General features: G+C 42.2%; 1 protein-coding gene across 9 annotated transcripts in view; it reads right to left on the reverse strand.

Annotated features, from left to right (window-relative positions):
• Positions 1 to 25,380, reverse strand: part of bcas3 (BCAS3 microtubule associated cell migration factor) — a 999,028-nt gene that overhangs the window by 259,071 nt on the left and 714,577 nt on the right. For 6 of the 9 annotated variants that reach the window (XR_010968797.1, XM_068010741.1, XM_068010743.1 and 3 more), the window contains one exon: positions 20,860 to 20,949. The exons of the other annotated variants lie outside the window; for them this stretch is intronic. Coding sequence is in view for 5 of the 6 variants with exons in the window: in XM_068010741.1 (XP_067866842.1) it covers positions 20,860 to 20,949 (90 nt within the window). In the remaining variant the exon portion in view is untranslated. The remainder of the gene's footprint in view (positions 1 to 20,859; positions 20,950 to 25,380) is intronic. 9 annotated transcript variants of the gene reach the window in all.

Raw genomic sequence — 25,380 nt, forward strand, 5'->3', positions numbered from 1 at the left:
AAGAAACAAAATGATACACATGTCTGTCTACCTATCTGACCCCAATGGTACTGAAATGTATTGTGAAGACTTTTTTTTGAAGTGAATGTAAACCTAGTGGACTTTTTCCCATGCTGAGAAAATGCCCTGGATATTTGGGCTGTTATGTGGGAGGTCATTTCGGGCTTGACAATGCAGAAATACAATGCAAAGCACTGATATTTGTGTAATGAATATGCTGACTGTTTAATAAAAACATTTATCTATTTTTCAGCTAAATCCAATTGCATCTTCATGTCTGTTTCCCCAACAAAAATAAACATTACAAAGCAGAATTCCTGTATGTAACATGCTCATCAAAGCTTCTTTAGCCAGACATTGTACAGTTCGTGATTTTAGGGATTTCTGGATTCCGATGACTCAGAATCTCCAAGAAAGCCACAAGCAACTTGAGGCCCTGCACCCACACAGCCATTCTGGAAAGAAATGTTACTGGTTTGTTTCTACGAATGGCCCAGATTGATTGAGGACAGTGTGATTTTCCACAAGGATGACCAAACAAGAGTGTAAATGCAATTGAGTTGTTGAGCTAATAATACAACAGGGAAGGAATCAAAGAAGAGTCAACATTTTATGTCAGATTATGTGGTTGAGTGCAAGTGTGTAAGTGAATAGGTGTAAGTGCAAGCATGTAAATATGAATGACAGGACACAGGGTTGTGCACAATCACTCATTTTGGTTTAAAACCCACCTGTTTTGCAGCTGCAGCCATGGAACACTTGTGGGGGAGGTTGGGGAATTGGGGAGGACATGCAAGGAGGATGTTGAGTCCAGTGTCAGTGAAACCAAGCAAGCGAACTGTTCTGTCCTGGATGATGCCGAAGTTCTTGATTATTGTTGCAGCTGCATTCATCCTGACTACTGATGAATATTCCATCACACTCAAGACTTGAGCCTTGTAGATGGCAGAGGAACTTTTAGGGTCAGGAGGGTGAACCATTCGTCAGCGAGTAGCCAGTCCGCTATGCTTGTAGTCATAGTGCTGATGTGGCTGGTCCAGTTCAGCTTACAGTCAGAAATGACCCTCAGGCTGTTGATGGTGGCGTTCTCAGTGATGATGGCGTCACTGAAGGTGAAGGGGAGGTGGCTGGATTTTCTCTTTTCAAGATGGGCACCTATATGGTGTGAATGTTGCCTACCAAGTCTGGATGTTATCCAGGTCCTGTTGTAGTCTGGTATGAGCTGCTTCATCTGTAATTGCAATGACACTCTGACAGGCCTAGGATGGTTGATGTGGGGAAATGGAAACAAATGCCACACTGGTATAGAAGGGGTCACTTCCCTGAGTTTGAGATTAAAGCACTCGGTTGGGTAGAGTGTAGAAGGAGCTTTACTCTGATAGGACAGTTTGATGCTGACATTGGGCAATTAGTAATTGCTGATGCAGTGCTTTCGGGAACCAGCTGTAGATCACAGAAGGATGTGATGCCACAGTCTCTCCTCTCTCCCAAGTTCTCCTCTCAGCTACATTCTTTTTGGAACGTCCAAAGTTGCCAGCAGATGTTGCTCTTCGAAGACTGAGAAATAGCTACATTGTTGGGGCAGCCAGAGAGAGCCTTATTATGAATCTCCACCATACGTTTGACCTAGAAGTGTTCAATGCTGGCACTGGGTACATAAAGGAGAAAATGCTCCATTCCTCAGTACTGACATACCTCATACTGAGGAGCATAAAGATTTGCTCAAAAAAAAAGCCAAAAGAAAATCATGTTAAGTTAATTGTCGGTCATACCAGAGTTTTGTAGTGAAATTTTAAAAATCTCATTCTTGTTTTTAAATCCCTCCAGGGCCTCACCCGTTCCCATCTCTGTAATCTCCTCCAGCCTTACAAGCCTCAGTGATCTCTGCGCTCCTCCAATTATGGCCTCTTGTGCATCTCTGATTTTAATCACCTCATTATTGGTGGTTGTGCCTTCAGCTGCCTTGGCCCTAAGCTCTAGACTTCTCTCCTTAAAGCTCTCTCTCCTCCTATAAGATGTTCCCTAAACATACGTCTTTGACCAAGCTTTTGGTCAAATGTCCTAATACTGCCTTATGTGGCTCAGTGTAAAATTTTGTTTGATAACGGCTCCCGTGAAGCACCTTGGGATGTTTTACTACATTAAAGGCGCTATAGAAATGCAGTTTGTTCTTTGTTGAAGGACAGGGGATTTTGAGGTGAAGAGAGAGTCTCCTTGAAATGGCTGTGTGAATATTAATGAATGTAGGCTTCACACATTCATACGAAATTCCTTTGCAGGATATTTTAATGGAGGTACTAATCCATTTAAAACAACAACTTTGTTTTAAAAGTGTTCAAAGGAATTTCGCACCAACAAGTTAAGAGTTAGTATGCTAACATTCACACACTGTAATTTTAAAGCCAGTGTTTCTTTGCACCTTCCGTTAATGAGAGTTCTAATAGGACCCCATCATATCAGAGTCTGTGCAGTATCGGTGCAAAACAGCAAGGAGCAAGTGAACCTACACTCTTGAACAGACAATTAGTTTAGTGATTCTGCTGTGGGCCAGAATGACCTGGAGATTTCCCTGGAGTTACAGCTCCACAGTCTTCCTGTCTCACATAATCAATAATATCTGGCATTCTATACAGAAAGGAGCCATGCAACACGCGCAGTTCAACAAGCATGCAATAAGGGACTTCCTGGGCTTATCTTGAAGCATTCTGCTACAGCAAAACGGATGCTTGACTCCAAAATAAAATCCCCACATTTCATGTGAGGGAAAGGGAAACAGGTCTCAACCTTGCGGGGAATGTTAGCTGAACGGCAGCAGTGTCTGGAGACTGTTATGGGGTTATGACCTTTCTGCATATTCATAAAAAGAGCCTCATTCATCATAATTCATCTGAAAACGTTAACCAAGCTAATGGGGGTGATGTGTGAAAAGTGATTGGACGGTTGGAAATCTGTCTCTTGGCTCTGATGGAGAGGCTATAATTGATTTCATTGTGTGGTAAATAACCCTCTTGCACACAGCATCAGATCATTATCTAACTGCATTTCAATTGATTTGCTGTAATCGTTGAACGTTTTTTAAACCATAGATACGTTGAGAGCCTACTGCATGAAACGGTGCACAACTCTGTTAAAGATCAGAAGAGACCTGGGCTGAAAGGACAATGTGCTGTGCACGGATAGACAGACCAGATATCTGTTATTTTTGCAACATTATTGTGAAGACAATATAATGGCCTTCCATTTGAGAAAACTGTTTCCAATTTACAAAAGGAATTCTTTTATTTCTTCCCGCAGTTAAAAGGGCAGGACTTTCTCCAAAAATCTACAGATTTTGAAACCCAGGCTTGGTATCAGATAATTGCTACTTCTTCACTTTTCATGCCTTTTCCCTCTTTTCAACCTTAGTGGTGTCCTGCATTAAAGGCCTTGGTTTTACAATAAGAGATTTTTTGAAAAATCTAGACTCCAAGCCCTTGCGCAGAGGAAACTTTAATCTACAGAGTAGGACTAATTGGATAACTCTTACTAAGAGCCGACACAAGCTTGATGGATTGAGTTGCTTCCTTCTGTCCTGTATCATACTATGGCTTGTGAATGATACGAATCTGTTTAAATGTTTGGCTTGCTGATCCAATGTCTAATTTTAGGGAATTCCTTCTGACCCTTTGGTGTTTCAAAGGTGGTCGTGACTGACTTTTGAGAAACCAGGACTCCCACATACAGTACAAATGCAGACATCTTTGTGACTGACATCAGGCCAAAGTTTGTGCTCAGGCAATTCATTACAATAAATAATTAAACCAAACATTTACTCTTGTTTGCAAGGTGGGGCAGTCTAAACTAACGCTGGAGTTACCTAAATTACATGCATAGAGAGTACAGTACAACTGATCTATGCTGCTGTTTATACTCCACAAGAGCCTCCTCCCACTCTAATTACCTCTCCCCATTCTTCCCCCATAAGCTTCTGTTCCCTTCTCCCTCACACATGCCACAAGCCTCCCCTTAAATTCATCAACGTCACCTTCTTGAACCAACAAATTCCACTGTGAAAGCTGTCTAACCTGTAGACAGAGTTACCTTAAGAATAAATAATACATTAGCAGCGGAAAGAATTGCAACTTATAATGTTAACTATAGGTGAAAAACTCTAATTTTGTCCAGGAAGTAGCTGAATCAGAAAGGTCCAAGATTCAATCCCCAAGTCTGTGCTGAGTTAACTGATCTCAGTCAGGTACCACTGAAAGCGACGGTATAATTAGCCTCAGCACTCCTGAGTTAGGAAGGAGAGAATTGGTCAAGATTTCCTTTCCTGATTGATATTCATTGACCCCTGGTGAAAATACACAAGGCGAGGACAGAAAATGTAAGAAATACACAGTAAACATAATGTCAATCTGAATGAGAACAGGCAAGAAGCAATTTGGGTGGAGACTGTTGGTCAGATAGGCTACATATTTAAACCTACTGAATAACAAAATATTATTGGACTATACTTATTGCAGAGGCGGCGGGGGGTGAGGGGGGGGGGGGGCGGGGTAGGGGGAGGTCTGCTACTTGCCCTAGTTGTTATCTGCCTTTCATGCTTTCATGCAGGCCTTTTGGAATGACTTCAGGTGCTCTCTACAGCCTTTTCAGGGTATGTTTTGCTCTGTTTGGTATTTTTAATGAAGAGCTGGAAGTGAGTTTAAAATAGGAGCAGAAGAAAATATTATCCTCAGTCACTTAAAGAGGTGCTTGACAGAAGATGTAATGTGTAATGCAAGTTCCCCCAACTAACCATCTTCCATCCTGTAGACATGTCCGATCCACCGAACAGCCGTCTCTGTTTGACACACTCGGGAGCTCTGCCTTTGAGCGGACTGCCACATTTGTAATTTTGTCCTGCCAGGATATACCCATAATGCGCTGCAGATAGTGAAAATGGAGATTATTAAACTTCTTTTCCTGGTAGCTGTAAATCACCCATGTTTCACAGCCATACAGCAAGGTGCTGAGAACACAGGCCTTATAAACCATCAGCTTGGTCCTAAGTGTCAGCTTGGTGTTATCCCATGTGCATTTCACGAGTCGGCCAAAAGTGGTAGCTGCTTTCCGTATGCGTGTATCGAACTCTGCATCAAGGGACAGATTGTCTGTCACCGTGGACCCAAGGTAGCAGAATTTGCTAACCACTTCCAGTGGAGTCTTATAAGTGTGATCAGGGGCGGAGATGCAACACTATGTCCGATGACCACGGTTTTCTTGATGCTTATGGTCAAGGAAAACAAGTTCCAGGCATGGGACAGACAGTCCATGAGTCTTTGTAGCTGAGTTTCCATGTGAGTGACTAGCGCAGCATCATCAGCGTAGAGGAGTTCTCTATCAGGATGCGATGTGTTTTTGTCTTCACTTTTAGTCTTGATAGATTGTAGAGCTTGCTGTCTGGCTTAGTACGCAAGTAAACTCCTTCCATATGAATGTCTACAGATCCCTGAAGGTAGCTGGACAGGTCGATAAGGTGGTTAAGAAGGCATATGGAATCCTTTCCTTTATTAGTCAAGGTATAGAATATAAGAGCAGGGAGGTTATGCTGGAACTGTATAAATCATTGGTTAGGCCACAACTTGAGCACTGTGTGCAGTTCTGGTCACCTCATTACAGAAAGGATGTAATTGCACTAGAGAGGATACAGAGGAGATTTACTAAGATGTTGCCAGGAATGGAAAAATGCAGCAACAAGGAAAGATTGGATAGGTTGGGGTTGTTCTCCTTGGAACAGAGAAGGCTGAGGGGAGATCTGATTGAAATGTATGAAATGTTGAGGGGCCTGGATAGAGTGGAGGTGAAGGGCCTATTTACCTTAGCAGAGAGGTCAGTGACAAGGGGGCATAGATTTGAAGTGATCACTATTGTAGCATGAGAGAGGGGTGATAAGTTGGGGGTTTGTACCCTCTAAACAAAGAGATGGAACAATCTGTGGATAATCTCCTCTCTGTATATAAATATCACTGACGTGGCAATGGCTGAGATTGTAAAATCCTTCACATCGATCATGCTTCTTTTGGGCCTCCTTATCTCGAGAGACAATGGATACGCGCCTGGAGGTGGTCAGTGGTTTGTGAAGCAGCGCCTGGAGTGGCTATAAAGGCCAATTCTGGAGTGACAGGCTCTTCCACAGGTGCTGCAGAGAAATTTGTTTGTTGGGGCTGTTGCACAGTTGGCTCTCCCCTTGCGCCTCTGTCTTTTTTCCTGCCAACTACTAAGTCTCTTCGACTCGCCACAATTTAGCCCTGTCTTTATGGCTGCCCGCCAGCTCTGGCGAATGCTGGCAACTGACTCCCACGACTTGTGATCAATGTCACACGATTTCATGTCGCGTTTGCAGACGTCTTTATAACGGAGACATGGACGGCCGGTGGGTCTGATACCAGTGGCGAGCTCGCTGTACAATGTGTCTTTGGGGATCCTGCCATCTTCCATGCGGCTCACATGGCCAAGCCATCTCAATCGATCATGCTACCTCACCATAAATCCAGATAACAGCTGGACTCCCTTCTAACAGATGTTCTGATGCTCTTTCCCAAGGCATTAAATTGAGATCAAGCTTAGTTCAGGTACACATTAAGGTCCCATGGCACTTAGTGAGTTTCTTCTGCTGTCCTGCCCAACATTCTTGCCTCGACCATCAAAAAGCTGAGATTTTGCTGGTACAGAATGGTGACTGTGACTATCTATACAATAACAAAATCTAATTCACCGCATAAAATGTTTTCAGACATTTTGATGATGAGAGCTATATAAATGCACCTGCCTTTTGCTTTCCCCATCTGAAATCTGCAGGGGTCAATGAACACCTGCACCAGAGATCAGCTCAAACATCAAACTATGCAGATCAGTGTCCTCAATAACTGGAAAACATTCTCACAAGTAATCACTTATCCAATCTCATACCTTTTTAATCTGTCAGCTTGCAGCAAATCCTTTTTCCTGATGTTGTGCCAAGAGCTTTGCGTGTAGTTTTTCTGTTACCCAGTATGTGTGTTTTTTTTAGATCTAATTCAAGTTTAACCATACAGTGATGCACTGAGTACAACCATCTTTGTAAATTTGTCTGACTCTTCAACACTTCGGACAAGGCTTAGATTTGCTCTCTTTTAATACAGCTCAATAAATAAATGAGTATTAAATATGGAGTTGCATTGTGGCTTGGGCGGAAATAAAAAGATCCCTTAGAAGCAGATTGGCACATAACAGGAATAGCTACAGCTCACTAATCACTGTGGAAAAGCTGGACATAGATTCACAGAAGGAGGCCATTCAGCTCATCAGGTCTGTGCCAGTTCTTTGCAAGAGCTAGCTAATTTGTCCCACTCTCCTAATTGTTCCCCTTCAAGTATTTATCCAATTCCCTTTTGAAATTACTATTGAATCTTCTTCCTCCATCCTTGCAGGCAGTGCATTCCAGATCATAATATAGAACATAGAACAAAATACAGCACAGAAGGAGGCCATTCAGCCCATCATGTCCACGCCAGCCAAATAAGCTATCCACCCAAACTAATCTCACCTTCCAGTATCTGGTCCAGAGCCCCGCAGGTTACAGTACCTTAGGTGCATGTCCAGGTACCTTTTAAAAGAATTGAGAGTTTCTGCCTCCACCACCGATCCTGGCAGTGAATTCCAGACACCCACCACCCTCTGGGTGAAAAAGTTTCTCCTCATGTCCCCTCTAATCCCTCTACCAATCACCTTAAATCTGTGTACCCTGGTAACCGACCTCCCTGTCAGGGGAAACAGGTCCTTACTGTCTACTCTATCTAGGCCCCCTCATAATTTTGTACACCTCAATCAAGTCACCCCTCAGCCTCCTCAATTTCAGGAAAAACAACCCCAATCTTTCCTCGTAGCTGCAACCCTCAAGCCCTGGCAATATTCTTGTAAATCTCCTCTGCACTCTCTCCAGAGCAATTATGTCCTTCCTGTAAAGTGGTGACCAGAATTGCATGCAATTCTCCAGCTGTGGCATAACCAGCGCTCTATACAGCTCCAGCATCACATCCCTGCTTTTGTACTCTATACCTCGGCCAATAAAGAAAAGCATTCCATATGCCTTCTTCACCACTCTATCTGCCTGTCCTGCCACCTTCAGGGACCTGTGGCCATACGCTCCAAGGTCTCTCACTTCTTCTACACCTCTCAATATCCTCCTGTTTATTATATATTCCCTTGCTTTATTTGCCCTCCCCAAATGCATTACCTCACACTTCTCCGGATTGAATTCCATTTGCCACTTTTCCGCCCACCCAACCAAACCACTGATATCATTTTGGAGTCCATGACTCTCCTCCTCACTATTAATTACACGGCCAATTTTTGTGTCATCAGCAAATTTCCCAATCATGCCTCCCACATTTAAGTCCAAATCATTAATATATACCACAAACAGCAAGGGACCCAACACTGAGCCCTGTGGAACACCACTGGAAACCGCTTTCCATTCACAAAAACATCTGTCGACTACTACCCTTTGTTTCCTGTCACTGAGTCAATTCTGGATCCAACCTGCCACATTCCCCTGTATCCCATGGGCTTTCATTTTACTGACCAGTCTGCCATGTGGGACCTTGTCAAATGCCTTACTAAAATCCATTTAAACCACATCCACTGCACTACCCTCATCAACCCTCCTTGTTACTTTCTCAAAAAACTCAATCAAGTTAGTAAGACATGACCTTCCCTTAACAAATCCATGCTGATTATCCCTGATTAATCCGTGCGTTTCTAAGTGGCAGTTTATCATGTCCCTCAAAATAGATTCTGACAATTTACCCACCACCGAGGTCAGACTGACTGACCTATAATTACCTGGCTTATCCCTTGCACCCTTTTTAAACAATGGTGCAATATTCGCAGACCTCCAATCATCTGGTACCTTGCCTGTATCTAGTAAGGATTTGAAGATGATCCTCAGCATTTCTGCTATTTCTTCCCTGGCTTCCTTTAACAGCCTGGGATGCAAAACATCCGGACCTGGCGATTTATCCACTTTCAGGGATGTCAGATCCTCAAGCACTTCCTCTCTCGTTTTGCTTATCTAACATTTCACACTCCTCCTCTTTAACCACAATGTCTGCTTCAGCCCTCTCCTCTGTGAAGACAGAGACAAAAAACTCATTAAGAACCCTGCCCACATCTTCTGCATGCACGTATAAGTTCCCCTGTACATCTCTGATAGAACCTACCTTTTCCGTAGTTATCCTCTTACTCTTAATGTACTGATAAAACATCTTCGGGTTTTCCTTGATTTTACATGCCAATAATTTTTTATGTCCTCGCTTTGCTTTCTAATTTCCTTTTTTACTTCACCCTGCACTTTCTATACTCCTCTAGGCTTTTTAAAGTATTAAGATATTTATGATCAAAAGCTTTCTTTTTTTGCTTTAACTTACCCTGTAACTTCTAGATAACCAGAGAGCTCTAGATTTGGCAGTACCACCCTTTATCTTTGTGGGAACATGCCTACACTGTGCCTGTAGTATCTTGCTCTTGATGCCTCCCACTGGTTTGCCACTGATTTTCCTTCAAGTAGCTGTATTCAGTCAACCTCCACCAGGTCACCTCCCAGTTTCGTAAAATTTGCCTTCCCCCAATTTATAACCTTTGCTCCTGTTTTATCTTTGTCCTTTTCCATGATTATGCTAAAACTAACTGTATTATGGTCACTATCTCCAAAATGGTCACCCACTGTTACTTCATCCACTTGCCCAACTTCAACTCACATGAACATGAACACTGTGTAAAAACATTTCACCTCATCTCCCTTCTGGTTCTTTCTTACCTTAAATCAGTGACCTCTGGTTACCAAACAATGTTCTGTCAGTGGAAACAGTTTGTCCTTGTTTACTCTGTCAAAACCATTCATGATTTTGAACTTCTCTATTAAACTCCCCTTAAGTTAATATGCGACAGATAAATGCCTAACTGATCCAAGCACATAATTACAATTGACCAAAGCAATTCTTACTGTGTTATTGTCATGATTCAGGGTTCTTGAATATTTTTTCCACAGAAAGAATTTGGACACTCGTTACATTTAAGATATATGTTTTAAATTAAAGTGGATTCACATGGGTTTACAAATTTCCTTACAGCCATGTGCTGCAGTTAATGAGACAAAAAGGATATATGTGAATGAATCAGGCAGTGAAGATGTACTTACACGGCCAGGGACTATAGTTAATTCATTATCTCACCTAAGGCTTGCAGCAAACATCCACACCTATTAATATTAGCCATTTGAACCCAGTATGGGTGTCTGTCAAGACTCTTGCTAACAGAAAGGTAGACAGTTTTCTGACAGGACAACTGGTGTCTTACTGAACCTGGAACAAGTTGGAGATATGGTCTACCAACTTCTTGTGGTCAGAAGTAACAAAATGGAGCGAGGAACCTACACTCAGGTTCAGTTGGGATGGCCTGCTGAGAGAAAGGCCCAGACAGTTTATTGAAAGACTTGTGCCAACCAAGCTGAGTTAGCAGGAAAGGAGGTTTAGGCCAGGGCATTGCAGCCTTGCAAGAAACAGTTAGATGCTGTAATGAGGAGACATTAACATGGGTATTTTGGACAAAAGAGAACAAAATTAGCTTTTTTAACTAAAAGGAAGACTTACGTTCAATGCCTTTCACAACTTCATGACATACCAAAGCACTTTACAGTCAATGAATACTTTCGAACTGTTGTCACTCTTGTAACGTAGGAAACATGGCAGCCAATTTGCACACAGCAAGTTCACACTAACAGCAATGTGGCAATGATCAGATAATTTTTTTTCAGTGATGTTAATTGAGGGACAAATATTGGCCAGGACATCAGGGAGAACTCCCCTGGTCTTCTTCTAAATAGTGTCATGGGATCTTTTACATCCACCTGAGAAGAGCAGATGGGGCTTCGGTGTGATATCCCATCCAAAACACCGCACCTTCGACAGTGCAGCACTCCATCAGTCCTGCACCGGAGCGTCAACCTAGATATTTGTGCCCAAGTCTCTGGAGCAGGAATTGAATTTGCAACCCTCTAACTTAGAGGTAAGAGAGATACCCACTGAGCTACTGCTGCCACTCTAAGAGTCTATATGGTTAAGAAATTTTTCTAACTCCTGCTTTTTGTTTATTTTTCTTTCTCCATTTCAGGAATCTTTTTTTCAACACATCATTCCGCAGTCAAGGAGGAGAGGAGCTAATCAGCCTCTGTCACTGCTCCATCAGCATAGAACAAGAATTGTGTGAGCAGCTTGACTGTTTTTCTCTTCTGCCTTGTAGAGAACTGCTGGCTTTCAACTCAATGGCCAGGATTTTATGGGCCCCGTGAGACGGGGGAGGCGCATGGAATATTGCAACATGTGGCAGGGAGGGTGTTGGAGTGGAGGGCCTGTTGCCTCCCTGTCGCCAAGTGATCATCCTGGGGGCGGGATAGGCCGACGACGGCTTTCCCTCCAGGTGCTGATTGGGGTCTTTAAGTGGCCTATTAATGGCCAATTAAGGGCCTGGTCCTGCTGCCACTGGGATCTTACCAGCAGTGGGGGAGGGTGGTGGCTTTCGCCGCGTGGGGAGGATGCCTTGCAACACGAGGCAGCCTCCCTGCGGGCTTGGCGGGGGAGTATAGGAACATAGGACGTAGGAGCAAGAGTAAGCCATTAAGTCCTTCGAGCCTGATCCAGATGGTTGCTAAAGGCCAAGGGACCAGTTGTTAAGGGCCATGGGATGTGAGAGTTGCTGAGAGACTTGGTATGGTTGTTAAGCATGATGGGTTGGTTGTCAAAAACCTTGGGAATGGTTGCTAAGGGCCTTGGTATGCTTTCTAAGGCCCATGGGATGGGTGGTTGCTAAGTCACCATGGGAATAGTTACTAAGGGGCCATGAGAATGGTTGCAATTTGTGGCCCACAGAGGACCCCCACTAGGAAAAAATTTACCCCCGGAACCATCCGCTCTCCCTGGACTTCATGGTCCCTTGCTGGGACCTTCCGGACTGGCTTTGTTTACCCCGCCTCACCTACCTCTTGTCTGGGATTCCATCACCTGGCCTGGGTCCGAGGCCTCTGCAGTGCCAGCAGCGGCCACCGCTCCCGGTGACGCTGCCGATACTGCTGAGCTATTGGCCCTCTGATTGGCCGGCAGCTCATGGAGGCGGGATCCCCATCTTTAAAGGGCCAGGGATCCCAGCTTGTGAATCTTTAACTGAAAAACACTGAGTGGCTGCGCCAAGAGCCCCGCTTCCTACACAAAATCCAGCCCAATGCTTCGCCATCTTGGAATAGACAGAACTAAGAATCATGGCTTATGAAAAAGCTTACAGAAACCTGTTACCCAATACTGAAATTTTTCCCTGTCCACCCAGTATAATATTTCTCCAAACGTAACTCCCACTAGTCTTGTCTAAGGCATTGTGACTCATGCTGTGGACGTTTTTGCTAGCCAAGCTTTAAGTGTGCGCCGAGATACTGAGTTTTGGTAGGCTATTCCTGAACAACCAACTGGATGTTTAGATTTTAGAATATCTGACACCAGGGCTGTGCAAATTGTTATTAGAGCTATCGTATTCAACAGCTCTGCTGTTGATTTCAGACACACAAAGGGTACATCTGTCACATGGGACTAAGATGCCATTTGCTGTTCCTAGGTGGAGAATGTAGGTGCTCTGGGTCAACAGTCTCTCTTCCAAGTGTTTAAAATGATTCAGTTAATCCACAGAGGATCTTTTCTAAAATATTTATCAGGAATGTGAAGCATAAATAAAATAGTTCTTTCGACACTTCTGCACCATACTTAGCTAGAACTGGGTGTCCTGTAACTAAGGAATGTCACATTTTCGCATCAAAATTACATAAACAAAGTTGGTTTATCCTGAGGTCACAAAGCAGAAACTGCATGCTGCTACTTTTCCCTTTCTCTCTGCCACATGTCATTCCCCAGAACATAGGGTGGGCACAGAAACCTGGTTACATGCTACAGTCAATCCTCGTTAAAAGCAAAACAAATGCAGTTCACTCCACAAGACTGGCTTTTGAGAAAAAGACACCCATTTGCTACTGTAAACAACATAATATAGCTGTACAGAAACTATCTGGGTTATTATATGCAGGCAAAAGAACTGGCCAAGGTACCAGTCTCAGTCAGTTCCCAGTGGACATCGTCCACAGCATAAAACTGCCCTAAATTTGGCATTAAATGACAATTTCATTGAGAGGCCACATGTTGGCTGGTGTGGGAAACAGAAAATTGTCACATTGGTGCAATCAGGGGCACTTTTCTTCTTTGAGGACTGAGAAACATTGCTGGACAGAGTGGAGAAAGCTTCTGCGTCACACCTGACCTGAGACTGCCTGATGCTTAAGTGGAAAATGTTCCATTCCCCGGAACGAACATCTCATATCTCCATCACAATAAAACAATTAAAAATAGAAACACAGAGTGTTGAGAAACGCTGCTGGGGATATCAGGCTCACAGATTGTCAATTTGCCTCAGTAAGGTTTAGGTCACAGACATGTAATTATACACAATTTTCCAAAGCCATACATCGTTAACTGTCTTTCCAGCCAGGGCTGGCACAGATGCTCACAAATTGGTGTTAAACCTCTGAAAGTTATCTCTGAATGTTTCTTTTGTTTGCTAACTACAGGGATCTATTTATTCACTTTGTTAAAACTCTAATTGAAGGATATCCACTTCATTCATCAAATACCACAGTTTCTGAAATGTTGTAATTTAAAATCAAGAAAACCAAAACACAGCCACCCAGGCAAACCAGTGCTTAAGCTGTCGACACAATCTAAAACAGAGGACTGTGCTCAGAGATGACGTGGGGAAATAACACCATTGTCTTGTTTTTGTAAGATAATGCCTGATTTTTGATCGAGAAAAAAATTAAATCCACTTTCTCCTGTTTTACAATTCCATCCCTCTTACAGTGACAAATGTCGTGACGCAAGACTTCTTCTGGTTGTTATGTGTGGCTCAGCTGGGTGAGAGAGTGAGCAGCTCAATCACACAGACCAGGAGGTTTCACTGAAGAACCGTAGGGCAAAGAAAGAGCCCACGCAGCCCTTCCCAGCTTGAAGGCAGCAGGCCTATCTGAGTCACAGCCTTGAGCACATAATCTAGGCTGACACTCCAGTACTGTACTGAGGGACTGACTGTTGCATTGTCAGAGGTGCCATCTTTCAGATAAGACTTTAAACCGATGCCTATCTCAGGTTCACGTAACAGTCGCACTATTTGAAGAAGTGCAGGGGAGTTTTCCCCAGGGCCTGGTCAACATTTGTCCCTCAACCAGCATCACTAAAAATAGATCATCTGGTCATTTATCTCATATCTCTTTGCAGAATCTTGCTGTGTGCAAATTTTGCTGCCACATTCCCTACATTACAATTGCAGTGGCTGCAGTTCCACAATACTTCAAAATCCAAGTTCTTTCTTTCATCGCATATGTGCCAGTTCTTTGCTAAAGTCCTGACTTCCAATCTTGGTGAAATAGCTGATGTCAACTGAGGGGGTGATGGTCGTCCTTCAGAATGACAAAATCAGCCAGGGTTATTGTGCTCCTGATCGCTATCCAGTGATTTGTTGTTATTCTTTCATGGGATGTGGCATCGCTGGCAGGCCAGCATTTGTTGTCCATTCCTAATTGCCTTTGAGCTGAGTAGCTTAGGCCATTTCGGAGGGACGTTAAAAGTCAACCACATTGCTGTGTGTCTGGAGTCACATGTAGGCCAGACCAGGTAAGGATGGCAGATTTCCTTCCCTAAAGGACATTAGTGAATCAGGGCTTTTTTTCACGACAATCAATGATAGTTTCATGGCACCATCACAGAGACTAGTTTTCAATTCCAGATTTTTATTAAGTAATTGAACTCAAATTCCACCAGCTGTCATAGTGGGATTTGAACCCATGTCCCCAGGGCATTAGCCTGGGCCTCTAGATTACCAGTCCAGTGATATTACCACAACGTCACCATCTCCCCTGACCTGTGTGCATGATGGCGAGGACAGTATAGGGCTCAGTTGTTATGTTCCCCAGACAGTTGATACACACTGCCTAGGCTCCTGTGTGAAGAATGGCTACATGGGTGAGATAGACAACACCCATGATACTGTGCCCCAGAAAGAAGTTAATACTTTCTGCTAGGAAAAGTTTATGAAAAAAAATACAAGACCTTGCTGTGTGCAAATTGACTGTTACATTTCATATATTACAATAGTGGCTACACTTCAAAGGGCTTTGAGACATCTTGAGGTGTGAAAGGTGATATATAAATGCAAGTTCTTTGATTCATCACACCTGTGCCAGTTCTTTGCTAAGTCTGCACCAGATTTGATCTCCAGTCTTGATGAATTAGGAAGAAGAGACTAAACAAGAAATGAGAAGGCAATAAAGAGGAGTAAGATTATATTATGAAGATATTCTCAACTACTACAAATAATGCCAGAAATCTGTGTACTCAGTGAAGGATGAGATACTGCAGATATCCTCCTGACTGCTCTAGGGGTGGGTCGAGGACCATTTCAGCTCTTTTTCTGACCATAGGCAAATCCTTGTTCTCTTATTTTTGTACCGAAAAGAATGCACAAGCTCAAGAGAAAAGCCAATTTAATGGCACACAATGGCACAATTTGCACACAGCAAGCTTCCCCAAATAGCAATAACCAGATAATCTTTTTCTTAGTGATGTTGGTTGAGGGATGAATATTGACCAAGGCGGAGAGAGGTACAGAGGTGAAAGGGTTTAGGGACATAGTAACTTCAGGAATTGTCTCCCATCGCTCCTCCCCTTTGACCTAGTTCTGGATAGGAAAATGCAGATATGAGGTATATATTTTCATGAACTTTCCTCCATCACTACTGATCCCATTGTTCCAGATTTCTCCTTTCACTGGCTCCACTCAGTAGGGTGGGAATGAAGCTAAGGTTACCATGAAGTCCCAAGTCCAAAATCCAATAAGGGTTAGAATGAGGTTGTGGTTTTGTTGGGGTGGGTAGGAACAAGTTCCGAGTTCTGTTTGCTTTAAGTTGATAAAAATTCTTGGAAAGACTTAATCATTACATCATAAGACATGGAAGCAAGTGGAAAAAAATAATTAGGGAAGACGTTCCCACTTGTAGGGTTACCCAGACAGCGGTTAGAATGTGGAATAAAAGCAGAATACTGCGGATGCTGGAAATCTGAAATAAAAACAAGAAATGCTGGAAATACTCAGCAGGTCTGGCAGCATCTGTGGAGAGAGAAGCAGAGTTAACGTTTCAGGTCAGTGACCCTTCTTCAGAACTGGCAAATATTAGAAATGTTAAAGGTTATAAGCAAGTAAAGCGGGGGTAGGGCAAGAGATAACAAAGGAGAAGGTGTAGATAGGACAAGGTCACAGAATAGCTGACCAGAAGGTCATGGAGCAAAGGCAAACAATATGCTAATAGTGTGTTGAAAGACAAAGCATTAGTACAGATAGGGTGTTAACGGACTGAAAATTGAACAGTGCAAGTACAAACATGAAAAAAAACAGTGGGTAAGCAAATTGAACAAACTAAGATAAAATAAAATAAACACAAAAAACCCCCATAAATAAATAAAAAATAACTAGAAATAAAAGTAAAATGGGGGGCATTGAACACTGAGTTCAATAATTTCAGAGCATGACGGTCCCCCATTTTACTTGTATTTTTAGTTATTTTTTCTTTTTTCTTTATTTATTTTTGGGTTTATTTTATTTTATTTCACCTTAGTTTGTTCAGTTTGCTTACCCACTGTTTTTTTTTCATGTTTGTACTTGCGGCTGTTCAATTTTCAGTCCGTTAACACTCTATCTGTACTAATGCTTTGTCTTTCAACACACTATTAACATATTGTTTGCCTTTGCTCCATGACCTTCTGGTCATCTATTCTGTGACCTTGTCCTATCTACACTTTCTTCTTTGTTATCTCTTGCCCCACCCCCGCTTTACTTGCTTATAACCTTTCACATTTCTAATATTTGCCAGTTCTGAAGAAGGGTCACTGACCTGAAACGTTAACTCTGCTTCTCTCTCCACAGATGCTGCCAGACCAGCATTTCTTGTTTTTATTTTAGGTTAGAATGTGGAACTTGCTACTAGAGAGAGTAGGTGAGGTGACTAACATAGATCATAGAATGGTTACAGCACAGAAGGAAGTCATCTGGCCCATCGTGTCCATGCTGGCTCGCTGCAAGAGCAACTCACTTAGATCCACATCCCTGCCTTTTCCCTGTAGGCTGACAAATTTTTTCTCTTCAGACAATTATCCAGTTCTCCTTCGAAGACCTCGATTAAATCTGCCTCCACCACACTCTCAGGCATTGCACTCCAGATCCTAACCACTCGCTGCGTAAAAAAGGTTTTTCTCCATGTTGTTGTTGCTTCTTTTGCCAATCACCTTAAATCAGTGTCCTCTGGTTCTGGATTCTTCTGCCAATGGGAACAGTTTCTCTCCATCTATTCTGTCCAGACCCCTCATGATTTTGAACACCTCTATCAAATCTCCTCTTAATCTTCTCTTCTCCAAGGAGAACAGACCCAGCTTCTCCAACCTATCCACGTAACTGAAGTTCCTCATCCCTGGAACCATTCTTGTGAATCTTTTCTGCAGCCTCTCTAATGCCTTAACATCCTTCCATGAGTGTGGTGCCTAGAACTAGACACAATACTCCAATTGAGGCAAAACCAGTGTTTTGTACAGGTTTGTCGTAACTTCCTTGTTTTTGTACTATATGCCCCTATTTATAAAGCCCAGGATCCCATATGCTTTACTAACCGCTTTCTCAACCTGCCCTGCAATCTTCAATGATTTGTGCACATATACCCTAAGATCTCTCTGCTCCTGCACCCCCTTTAGAATTGTACCCTTTAATTTATATTGCCTCTCCTCATTCTTTCTACCAAAATGAATCACTTCACACTAGATGCATTTAAGGGAGAAAGGAATAAAGGGGAATGCTGATAGGATTAGATGAAGTAGGGTGGGAGGAGGATCCAGGGTGGAGCATAAATTCACCGGAATCGACCAGTTGGACCGAATGGCCTGTTTTCTGTACTGTAGATTCTATTTAAAAAAAAAGAAATTTAGGGACCAGTTTTACATGACACTCTTAGATACCCACTGAAAAAGCAGAATGCTTCATTCAAAACTGGACACAGGGTCCTACACTCCTACACATCCTTAGCAGCTACAAAGAGATGAACCTGATCTGAGTGTCAGAGCACCAACTAGGCAGAATTCTCTCTTTGCCCAGTTGAGATTGGCAAAACTCACCCTGTGTGCAATGTGAAATGTGAATATCAGTCAAGCCTGTAGGCTGATCTCAGCTCTCCTGGTCTTTTGGGAGAGAGGGAGATAGTCAATATACTGGCATTAATGGTAGCTGGTCTGGCTGAATACATATTCATCAAAGAATAAACTTGAGTTGTCTCAAACTAGACCAGTGAAAGGGTTAAATGGTACAATATTTGCGCATGAAATGTTCAAAGATAGCAAAGCAGTAAAAGTGTGTGGGAATGCAACCAGATTGCACTGATAGGCCTGAAAATTGAACTCAGCTCACACTGAGTGTGAGGCTTAGCAGAAAGTTAATGAACTGAAAGCAACCTTGATCAATGAGTCAGAGAGACTGGGATGTGGGGCACTCCCCTCTCATGCTGCCAACCTTTGCTATGACATTTATCAACATCCTCCCTTGATCTCTCAACCGCAACACATATGTTTTATAATCAGTTTCTAGGCCTGAAGCACACCTCCCAACCATCCAACATAATGTAGAACGCCATCCAGCAAGGGTTAACCCTTTGAGATGTTTATGGTATTTACCAGTCTTTTAGAAACAATACAGAGGGTTTTATCGGTGCATTAATATTAAACAAAAAAGCCGAAAATGGAAAAGGATGACTCCATGGCTAGAAAGAAAAAAGATGGATAAGAGGAAGGTAGTACTACAAGTGGTAAACCTACATCAAAATGTAAACAGGGACATATTTAAAATGCTAAGATCACAAGACAGATTTGGATGAGGAAGACCATTCGGTCCATCTAATCTCATCCATGCAGATAAGGCTTACAGTCCTCAAAACATATCATGAAGCCAGTTAAGGCACAGCAGAAGGTGTCTCAGTCCACTGATTGTCAGTTTTTTGCTGGACCAATCCCAGACTAATCCAAATCCCAACTCTCTTTGCACAGCCCTGTAGCTATAACTCTGCTTAAACTGTTTCTTTGATTGGATTTTCACCTTCCCTATCCTACCAGGGCAATCATTCCACATGTTAACCACTGTTTATGTGAAGAACCTTTTGATATCAATCCCAAATTTGTTGTTCTTTGGTTTGACCTGTGCCTTCTTTTGCTACTGCCACAGTGCTTTGTTTCACCTTATCCATGTTGTCTATTATTTCATTAAATATTTGTATAATAACACCTCTTAAGTCCACCTTTTAAGGGTGATAATGCCACATTTCTCCAATCTTTCCTTATAGCTTAGACCTTTGAAGCTAGGCATCAGCCTTGTAACTCTTCTCTACACGAGTTTCAGGGCTTCAATGTCACTCTTGTGTCTTGGTAATTGAAACTGGATGTGATACTCCAGGTGCAATCTGGCCAGAGGGCAATGCAACTTGGCTTGCACTCTGGTCAGTATTCCGTTAGCTTTGTGATTGCGACTCTGTAGTAACTAGACATGTTCAGCAGCAATACAATGTATGCCCTCACATCATCTTCAATTTACAGGTCTCTCATTGATGAACTTAAAAGGGCTCCAGTATATCACTGACTTGAGAAGGGACTGAAGGACTTACTCTATGTCATGTTTGTTTGTTCCTGATAAAATTGGAATACTTATGCAATTCGAACTAAATAGGTGGATGTTGCTAATGTCAGTAAAGGAGTAGAGAAATTGGATAGGATAAAAATAGATAAAGAGAAGGTACTTAAAAGGTTGGTAGCACTCAAGGTAGAAAAGTCACCTGGTCCAGATGAGGTGCATTCGAGACTGCTGAGGGAAGTAAGGCTGGAAATTGTAGAAGCTCTGCCCACAATCTGCCAATCCTCCTTAGATATAGGGAGGTGCCAGAGGACTAGGGGATTGCAAATGCTAACCCCTTGTTCAAAAAAGGGTAACGAGATAATCCAGGCAACTACAGGCCAGTCAGCCTGACGTTGGTGGTCGGGGAACTGCATAATTTCAAAATTGGCAGAGGATACGAAATTTAGAACTGTAATAAACAGGAAAAGACTTCAGGAAGAGAGACAGATTGGTGAAATGGGTGGACATGGGGCAGATGAAATGTAATATGCAGAAGTGTAAAGTGATTCATTTTGTTAGGAAGAATGAGGAAAACTTTTTTTACACAGCGAATTGCTATGATCGGGAATGCGCTGCCTGAAAGGGTGATGGAAGCAGATTCAATAGTGACTTCCAAAAGGGAATTGAATAAATATTTAAAGGAGAAAATCTGCAGGGCACTATGGAAAGAGCAGGGGAGTGAGACTAATTGGATAGCTCTTTGACATGATGGGCCAAATGGCCTGCTTCTGTGCTGTATCATTCTATAATTCTCTGAAGAAGCCCTTTGACTTTTTGATAGAGGACAACATAGATGATATTCAGTGACTACCTGCCCAAATAGGCTACTTATGAGCAAACATTTTAAAAGAGAAACTTTATCACAGTGGCTAGATAGCTAGGTCGGGATTCGGGAGAGGAGACAAAAGAAGTACTTTTGAATAATTGTGCGTCACTCCACGTACACTATTAAAATATGTTTAAAAGGTTCAGCAATAGATTAATGAGCAAAGGAATTACTACAATGATGTAGAAAAATACCTGCATGGATGTCATATTCAATAGGTTGGCCATTGCTGGGCTGCCATTTCGTTGTGCTGTGCTGTGCTGTCCCACTACTGCATACTATCTCTGGCAATGAAATGTAAATATAAAGCTCAGAATTGGCCAGATTCAATCAATGGCATTTCATAGGGCTGAAAGTTCTTCCACATTCCAATGGTCCGTTTATTACAAGTACAATGCTAGAGTTCTATCCCTCTCATAAATGATCTTTTTTGTTGTTGGTTTAAGACAGGATGGTGCTTCATGCAAAAACATCAATAGCTGAAATGTTCCTTACGGTAGGCAAATATCTGGAATCACTCACCATCCAATTACATGTTTGGATGGGAGGATAGGAGACTGTAGTATCTATGGAAGGATGAAATTGAAGAGCCATATCTGTTCTTATCCTGTTGATCTTTGACTTCAACTGTGAAACTGTGCTCGCTCAAGATATTTCATCTTGATTCAGTTTGAATTTAACGATACTTGAAAGTAGCTACACCTTGCGCCCAAAAATGGAAAATGCTTGTGGAACCGTTTTGCGCTATGACACTCTGCCTTTCAGATGAGATGTATATCTGCCCTCTCAGGTGGACCTAAAAGACCCCATGGCACTATTCGAAGAAGAGCAGTGGAGGTCTTCACAGTGATCTGGACCATATTTATCCCCAACAATAACACTCAAACAGATTATCTCGTCATTGTCACATTGCAGTTTGATGGATCTTGCTGTGCGCAAATTGGTTTTTGCATCTCCTACATTATCAGCACAGACTAGTTGGGCTAAATGGGCTGCTTCTGATCTGTATATTCTATGCAATTACAACAGTGACTACACTTCAAAAGTAATTAATTGGCTGTTCGAAGTCTGTACTAACTTATAAACTGTTAAATCTCTAACTTCTTTCGGTTCTCCAAAGGGTCATTGACCTGAAACATTAACTCTGATTCTCACTCCACAGATGCTGCCTGACCTGCTGATTATTTCCAGCATTTTCTGTTTGGCTTACAGACAGAAGAGAATTCTGCAACCCCATCAGTAATGTGATGACACAACTATGTCACTGACACCAGCTGTTACTACATGCTTATTTCATTTTAATGATAAAACTCACCAATTGAGATGTTAATGACCTTCTTCAACCACACCCACTTTCTCGATCCTGGCAGTGTTGACTCCTACTGGAGTACTGTTCCAAAGGTGCCAGCTACCCTCCAATACTTCATCCAAGTGGCTATTCAGGTGTAAGGTATGACAGTGTGTAGCAGCAGACTATTCTACCATAGGGTACATAGTAACTGAGTCCAATCCTATTCTCCACCAATGTCTGCGTATCCTATTGTCAGTGACACTCAGTGTCAGTGTCAATCCTATCCTCCACCAACGTCTCCTATCCTCCACCAACCAACAGGGATCAATGAGCAGCAAATAGGCATGACAACCCTGCCTGACTTTCTTCTTAGTCCAGGAGTATTCACGTGCTCCAACTGCTATCCCAGCTGAGATTAACTAACTGCACACAGATGGGATGAACTGTGGGACCCACCTGGTTTGTACAGCTCAGTAGTGGATCCATCAAAACATTTACCAACTAGGCCATTGGCAGAGCTGAAACTGAGCCCAGAATATGTAAAAAAAAACTCAAACATACATCAAGGCAAATGGGCCATTCTCTGTGAATTGCTCTTAACTGAACTCATTTACCTCATTCTGAAAAATTAGGAAATGGAAAACAAATAGAACTACTTGTGGTTGGGTTCCCGTTCTCTTTTGTACAGTTATTTCATATCCACTTACGCGAAAGTTAGCTTAAAAATAGTTTCTTAAAAATGAAAGAAACTCCCCAATTGTTTTCGAATGTAGTTTTGAACTCACTGCTATTTTGCACACTATTCAAGGAACCCTGAGAGCTAACTAAAGGTTTTCATGTTAACTTTTTGAAGAAAACCTATCTTTCGTTACATTCTATAAAAGATTAAGCTGCAGTTTCCCATCATAATTATTACTGTAATCTACAGAAAAAGGTTTGTTTTTTCATAAACCAATGCAAATGCTAAGGTAATTAATTATGTTAAATGAAGAAATATGGCCATTTGGTTACATTTGCGGGTCAAAGCCTCTCAATCTGTCCTTGTTAAACCACTGTACATCTGACTGAGCATGTGCACCAGCTGCCAGCAGACATCAAAGCTATGGTGCGTGAGGAAAGCAAGAACCAGTATTAGAGGCCCCTCTGTGTCACAAGCTCAGGGTTCATATACTGCTCTTTCCAAACAGTGACTATCACTTCCTATTATAAATCAAATAGTAGTTCACTTCCTACTGATCCAAATCGAACAACTATCACTAACCATATTCACTTCCTATTGATCCAAACCGATCAACTATCACTAACCACATTCCTATTCACCTGTATCCATTTGCTAATCACACTCATTATCTACTGAGCTGAATGAAATTTCTTGATCAGGATCAAATTTATCGCTTACCGATACAAATTGCTAATCACAATGACTTCTGTTTGATACCAATTGTGAACAGTGAGGAGGATAGTGCAGAACTTCAAAAGGATGTAGACAGGTTGGTGGAATAGGCGGACAAGTGCCGATGAAATTTAATCACCAATCACATTCACCCTACTGATCCAAACCAAATCACCAATCACATTCACCCTACTGATCCAAACCAAATCACCAATCACATTCACCCTACTGATCCAAACCAAATCACCAATCACATTCACCCTACTGATCCAAACCAAATCACCAATCACATTCACCCTACTGATCCAAACCAAATCACCAATCACATTCACCCTACTGATCCAAACCAAATCACCAATCACATTCACCCTACTGATCCAAACCAAATCACCAATCACATTCACCCTACTGATCCAAACCAAATCACCAATCACATTCACCCTACTGATTCAAACCAAATCACCAATCACATTCACCCTATTTATCCAAATCAAATCACCAATCATAGTCACCCGACTGATCCAAATCAAATCACCAATCACATTCACCCTACTGATCCAAACCAAATCACAAATCAGATTCACCCTACTGATCCAAATCAAATCACAAATCATATTCACCCTACTGATCCAAATCAAATCACCAATCATATTCACCCTACTGATTCAAACCAAATCACCAATCACATTCACCCTACTGATCCAAACCAAATCACCAATCACATTCACTCCTACTGATTCAAACCAAATCACCAATCACATTCACCCTACTGATCCAAATCAAATCACCAATCATATTCACCCTACTGATTCAAACCAAATCACCAATCACATTCACCCTACTGATCCAAACCAAATCACCAATCACATTCACTCCTACTGATTCAAACCAAATCACCAATCACATTCACCCTACTGATCCAAACCAAATCACCAATCACATTCACCCTACTGATCCAAACCAAATCACCAATCACATTCACTCCTACTGAATCAAACCAAATCACCAATCACATTCACCCTACTGATCCAAACCAAATCACCAATCACATTCACCCTACTGATCCAAACCAAATCACCAATCACATTCACTCCTACTGATTCAAACCAAATCACCAATCATATTCACCCTACTGATTCAAACCAAATCACCAATCACATTCACCCTACTGATCCAAACCAAATCACCAATCACATTCACTCCTACTGATTCAAACCAAATCACCAATCACATTCACCCTACTGATCCAAACCAAATCACCAATCACATTCACCCTACTGATCCAAACCAAATCACCAATCACATTCACTCCTACTGATCCAAACCAAATCACCAATCACATTCACCCTACTGATCCAAACCAAATCACCTCTCACATTCACTCCTACTGATCCAAACCAAATCACCAATCACATTCACCCTACAGATCCAAACCAAATCACCAATCACATTCACTTCTATTGATCCAAAACAAATCACCAATCACATTCACTTCTATTGATCCAAACTAAATCACCAATCACATTCACTCCTATTGATCCACACCAAATCACCAATCACATTCACTTCTATTGATCCAAAGCAAATCACCAATCACATTCACTCCTCCTAATCTGAATCAAATCACCAATCACATTCACTCCTACTGATCTGAATCCAATCACCAAACAGATTTGAGCTTTATTGATCCAAACCAAATTATGACTTGGTAGCAAGCTCTCATCTATCTCAACGTTTTAGAGCACGAACACAAGGCACCATGGAATGTTTGCACACTGGTTTGAGGCCAGGATTCATCTACAATAGCGAAACCATGACCTCTCTTATTCTCTCTCTTACATCCTGAGTGATAAGCAGAGGCCTGGAGTATGCCAGGTACCAGGCTGAGGAGAAATTAACCTTCAAACAGAGAGGCTTGTATCTTCACTAGTTCATGGAAGGATTAAAACTCAGCCACCTTCTGTATAGTTTCGCCCTTTTTTTTTAACTGAGAAATGTACATTTTGTTAGAGACTAATGCGCACCTCAGCA

The sequence above is a fragment of the Heterodontus francisci genome, chromosome 30, assembly GCF_036365525.1.
Source record: "Heterodontus francisci isolate sHetFra1 chromosome 30, sHetFra1.hap1, whole genome shotgun sequence".
Classification (NCBI taxonomy): Eukaryota; Metazoa; Chordata; class Chondrichthyes; order Heterodontiformes; family Heterodontidae; genus Heterodontus; species Heterodontus francisci.